The 6,000-nt window shown below is 37.0% G+C and overlaps 1 protein-coding gene across 1 annotated transcript in view; it reads right to left on the minus strand.

Annotated features, from left to right (window-relative positions):
• The window catches only part of LOC149133499 (organic cation transporter protein-like), a 33,442-nt gene that overhangs the window by 12,604 nt on the left and 14,838 nt on the right, over positions 1 to 6,000 (minus strand). Inside the window, exons 5-6 of the mRNA XM_089359101.1 lie at positions 4,011 to 4,182; positions 2,933 to 3,145 (exon numbers count right to left, since the gene is read on the minus strand). Of these exons, the coding sequence (XP_089215227.1) occupies positions 2,933 to 3,145; positions 4,011 to 4,182 (385 nt within the window). The remainder of the gene's footprint in view (positions 1 to 2,932; positions 3,146 to 4,010; positions 4,183 to 6,000) is intronic.

Here is a 6,000-nt window from a genome sequence, read left to right on the forward strand (position 1 = left end):
ATATAATGTACAAAAATGCACAAAAATTAGATCAAACAGGAAGTCTGTATGATACGACAGGGGACATTCTCATGTGGGTTGATGATATCAAAAGGGTCAACTAAGTTTTACTTCTAATTTTATCATTCTTTGCTTTGCTCTCAAAAGAATTCCTTTATTTCATATTCATGTAAGCATCCTTGCGCACTTAGTATCTTCGATATTCTTTCAAGTTTGACTCCACATGAATTTCTTGCAAGAAAACTTCCACAAATATATGCATCATTCTGATCAATATAGGTGCATGCATGGCTGTGTGGTGAGAAGCTCGCTTCTCCTTGCTTCACCGCGCATGAGCAAGAACAGAGTGGTTTTGTCAACCAAAGAGACAACACGGCTAATTATGGCTCTGTTGTAATTTTCAGTTTACAAAGGATAATCAACAACGCAGCTGGAAGGTAGGAGAGATTTTGTTTTTGGGGTACAGTGGGGCTATGTTATTGTATTGTTATTTTTTACAAATAGGGTATCTCCACTGGCCTCGAGGCATTTTTTTCCTCCTTTGTTTGCGTTTGTTTTGTTTTATTGAAGAACTTTCGGTGGGCTTTGTCTAGCCGTAAGAATTATTTTTCACTTCTGTGTTTTTCTGAAGATTTGTTTTTGGAATTTTTTCTGAAATACTTTTTTGTGTTTAGGCGAACAGCTGTTTTTATGTCTAAAAATCATTGTGGAGTACCTATATTGAATTACCTAGGACTGCCAGGAGTTCGAATAGGCCAAGACATTCAATTTGAACAACACAGTAAATTTAACTGCGTCGTAAATTCAATTTATGAAAGGAAACATTATTTTGAATTCACATTGGATTATACTACGAGCACCAGTATTTGTGAACTAATTACTGGATCACACAGGTCTGGAGTTTAAACACGCCAGAGGACAGACAATTTAACTGTGAACTTTTATTGCTTCGCTTTTTTTTTTGTTTGTTATTAATAATTTTTACAGTTAAAGATGAACAATAGACAAAATAATACTGCTTTGGTATGGGAAATTAACCTACCCAAAGAATGTGTGACTGATTTGGAAAGGAGGACGGTGGTTCTAAGGACTTATTCAAAGTCCTTAGATACCATTGTTCCCTTCCCGAGGCCAGAAATAGAAAAGGAGCTGGCGGTGTACATGCCGGAGATAAAGCATATCGCCAGGAGTTCCAAATATGCAACTATATGGTTGCTGTTTGGAGCTCCGGAGACGGCATGTAAGTTCGCCAGCCAGCCTCTGGAAAGGGAAAAAATTTTGTTTCTCCCCTCATATTGTGGGAGAAAATGTAAGCGGACGTTTGTATGCGAGTTGCCACCGGGTTTAAAAGAGAGTTGGTTGGCCGAAACCATCCAAAGGGGACTTGGTGGCACTCAAGATACTGAACTATTAAACGTAAAATTGTTGCCATCTGTTGACTGGGTCGGGGCCAAGGCCATATTAACTTTGTGGACCCAGTTAGACAATGGCAGTCTAGTTTTTCCAGATTACTTGACCATGGCAGGATCTAGGTATCCTGTGATCCTTGAGGGACGCCCTCCCCCCACCAAGTGTCATGGATGCCTAGAGTCTGGCCATTTGAAGAAGGATTGTCGCCGGGACACGAAGTGGCCCAGGAGCAGACACCCATTAAAAAAACGTAGTCCTGCTCGGCAGGAGGAAAAAAATGAGAAGGCAGTGGCCTCAACAGAAAGAGGAAAAAAGAGAAATGCGGGCATTAATAGTAGCCCGCCGAAACCTTCAACAAATATAGAGTTGGAAGACGGATTGAGTCCCCCGGGTAAACCGGGGGACTCTTCCTCCGGAAAAAAGAAAAGGAAGAAAAAGAAAAAGGTGCCAACGGATGTTGAACCACAGCCGGCGGGAATTGTGCCGCCGACGGTGGAAGAGACTATCTCTTTACCGGAGGAAGGAGAATCGTTGGTCTTCTTCCATAGAGGGGGAAAGGTAGAAAAAGTATTAGAAAAATATCCTAAGGGAGAAACCATGGCCTGCACGCGGGATCCCGAATGGCTTCCATAGATAGCTGTGGAGGCCAGAATGTGGGACGAAGTGCAGGTGCTATTTGACCTCAGTGAAATATTTTTCGTGGATCCGGGCGACGCCGACACGTCATTTGAGGTGTGCCAAGAGAGGGCGTGGGCGTTAGTGAAACTCGGTCATAGGTATGAGGAGGGTTATACATGAAAGGCGAAAAAGCCTCAGTGACATATACCAAGAACAATATGAACATTTGTAAGAGGCTTGTTACCTCATATAAAAGAACAATGTTTTCGGGGATCAGCAATCGGCGGGCGTTGCTGTTCTCCCATTTATTCATTATTATCACCTTCATTACACATACCATTATGTCTTTGTCGAGCCCGCAGCTTCTTTCTTTTCTTTTTTTTTTCTATCTATGTAAGGCCTTTTATGAAATAAAAAAGCTTACTCCCCAACCACATGGCTCCAGGTTCAGTCCCAGTGCGCAGTATTTTGAGCAAGTGTCTTCTACCCTAACCATGAGCTGACCAAAGCTATGTGAGTGGATTTGATAGATGGAAGCTGAAAGAAGCCCATAATTTATATATATATATATATATATATACATATACATATATATATATATATATATATATATATACATAGATATATATACATGTGTATATAACTACGTGTGTGTGTCTTTGTGGATGTGTTTGTCCTACACCACCACTTGACAACCAGTACTGGTTTGTTTATGTCCCCATAACTTAATGGTGTAAAAGAAACCAGTAGAATAAGCGCCAGGTATAAAAAATTCTGGGGTCAATTAGTTCTAGTAAAAGTCTTTCAAAGCGGTGCCCCAGCATGGCTGTAGTCAAATGAGGGAAACAAGTAAATGATGAAAGATAATGAGTACACAGAAAATGGTAAATGTGATATCACTCACCAGTTTAGCATCAAAATTAGGGTCCGTTTTAGAAGCTGAGGAATGGTAAACATTTTCCAGGTTTCTACTTTTTTCTTGTTCGATGAGAAAATGTTGACGATTTCTGTTTGAGGCAAAACTGTTTTATTCAGTTTGGCGACGCTGCTAAGAATTTTGTTGGCATCTTTTGTTCTCTTTTTATTGAGGAGCCATCGGGGAGATTCGTCTAGGAAACTTACAAATAGGAAACGGAAAACCTCATCAATACACCTACATACACATATCTATATACGTACACACACTCACATACATACATACATACATACATACATACATACGCACATACATACATACACACATACGTACATACAAACAGACAGAGATTGGTAGATCGATAGATTGGTAGATATATAGGCATTTGTTCATGGTGCTATAGAGTGAGACTGAACCCAGAACCATGTGGTTGGGAAGCAAACATCTTACCACACAGCTACGCCTGCACCTATGATGTTAATAAAGATGTTTAAGAAGTCAGGTGAAGCCTGTATTTGAAGCTTCTTAAAGGACCCGTCTCTAAACATCGAATGCTTTTGCCCCAAAATAACTAATTGGATTCAAACGAAGGTACAGGAGTTAGATCAGTTTTCCTTCCCCCAGAGAGATATCTAAACAAAGAATAAGGGTTCCTCCCCCCTCCGCTGTCCTTTGATCGATTTTGTTTCTCATCCTGGAGGGTGTCCGACATAATCACCCACCCCACCCTCACCCTCCTTCCCAAGCAAGCTTTTTAGGGTTGTAAGTTTCGTCGCCACCAGCCTAATTATGTAAAGGATTGTACATATATACACACACACACATCCATCCATCTATCTATACATATATTCATCCAATCACCCACACATACTTAACTCCATCCTTATATATATAAATCCATACATTCATATACTCATACGTACATACATGCAAACATTAATACGTACACCCAGCCATACTTACATCCATACATAGAGCCATTGATAATATACCCATATATGTACACATACAACCGTCCATCCATCCAGTCAACCAGCCAGCCACCCTTATATACATGTATACTTACCAGACATAGACCATAGCGAACACCAGTGACGGGATTGATATTATGATCATCAGAGTCCTCCAGGTCCTCACAAAATAAGTCAGTAGAGAAATGATCATGTATCCGATGGTAAACATCATTTGGATGGCAACGGAAGATTTCATTCTACTGTCCACCGAAGAGACTTCAGCAGCTAGAATTTGATACAATGATGACGAGGAAAACTGATGATAACAATTACGAAGATGATGATATAAAGAAGGAATTTATAATACACACACACACACACACACACACACACACACACACACACACACACACACACACACATGCACACACACATACGCACACGCAGGCGCGCGCGCGCACACACACACACGCACACATGAAAGTTATTTCGGGGAGGTGAAAATGCACTTGACTCTTAAAACATGTTGTAGCTTTCAAATTTTGTAAAAGATTTATTAAACCAAAATATGCGACCAGAAGCTTTGGAAAACAAACGGCATATTTAGGCAGGCTGGCAGCCAGCCAAAATGCTAGGCCATGGGCAAAGAAAAGCAAGCGACGCCATTAAATTTACAATTCATGAGAACTTGAAACGTTAGCATAAAAAATTTATATATGCAAAGCAATTTTAGCTTAAAACAGTTCAAGCTATCACCAGCAAAAGCAGCATTATAGAATCCTCTTTTATGCAGTGCAACAGAAATTGTATAAAAAAACTTCTTTTCTTTCTTTCCTTTGTTTCCTTACTCCTTTAAAAACTTCATCATATCTAATTGTTAATATAATTCAATGTTGCTGAACTTTCAATCACGTATGACTGTTACGAAATTCATTGAACATTTGAATTTGTGTTACTGTCTCTCTCTGCGGAACTTATGGAATATTGGAATTTGTATGAACCTTTGATATTTTAAGCATGTTTTCCCAAATTTTCTCTTCAATTTCTTCCAAACTTCTTTTATTTACTGTTGAAAAACAAGAACAATTATCCAAACAAGAGCCTAGCTGATTGTATATGTCTAGCATAACACAGAGGGAGCTGTAGGGCGTTGGCAAGCTGACCCCAGGACACAGGGAGATGCACGCGTGTGTGCATTTTTCACTCACATTAGTCTTAACATTTAAGGAGTAAGAGGAGTGACTGATATAATTTTCCTTGGTCTATATTTAGAGTAGTCTCTGTTTGATTCAGGGTGTATGTATGTATGTATGTATGTATGTATGTATGTATGTATGTATTAATTTTTTTCTAAAAAATTGAAACCGGTCAAGTCAATAAACATCTTAAAAGACCTTTGCATTATTAAAACTTAGTATATATAAAGTTTAATCTTTTATTCTTAATAATTTTTTCATTCGTAATTTTTTCATTCATAATTTTTTCATTCATATTTTTATTTTTATTTCTACGTTTGTAGAAATAAGTATTCTTGTATTTTTCTATTATTCAATTGATTTTTAATGATAATTAAATAAACGTTTTTAGTTCTAAATAGTATATCTTTAACCGGTTAAATATGTACTAATTTTATCTTTATTATTATTTTAACCTTAAACTTCTTTCAAATTGTATTTAAAACGATAGTAATTTATGTAAGCTGGTTTTTGTATATAATATACATGTTAGAATATATTATAATGGATGAAGGGATGATTATGGAATGTTTATTATTTTGATATTTTGAATATTTTTTCTATCTTTATAAAATAAGTATTTTATATAAATTCACTTGGTACTTATTGTTGGTTGATATATATATATATTTATTTATTATAATTATTGTTCTATTTACGACCTGACGTTTAGGTGTATTTTTGAACAGAATTTATTTTCGATAACTTTAATTGATTTTAATCGATTTAAATTTCCTTTCTATTTAAAAATTAGTTATGAAACACTTGTAGTCATTTTATCTTATGATATTTTGTTTTATATTATACTCATTTATTGTGCTTTTAATTATTAATTTTTCTATATGTGATAGTGGATTTTCATCGATGA

Source organism: Octopus bimaculoides, chromosome 10 (assembly GCF_046866305.1).
Source record: "Octopus bimaculoides isolate indiv1 chromosome 10, ASM4686630v1, whole genome shotgun sequence".
In the NCBI taxonomy this organism is placed as follows: domain Eukaryota; kingdom Metazoa; phylum Mollusca; class Cephalopoda; order Octopoda; family Octopodidae; genus Octopus; species Octopus bimaculoides.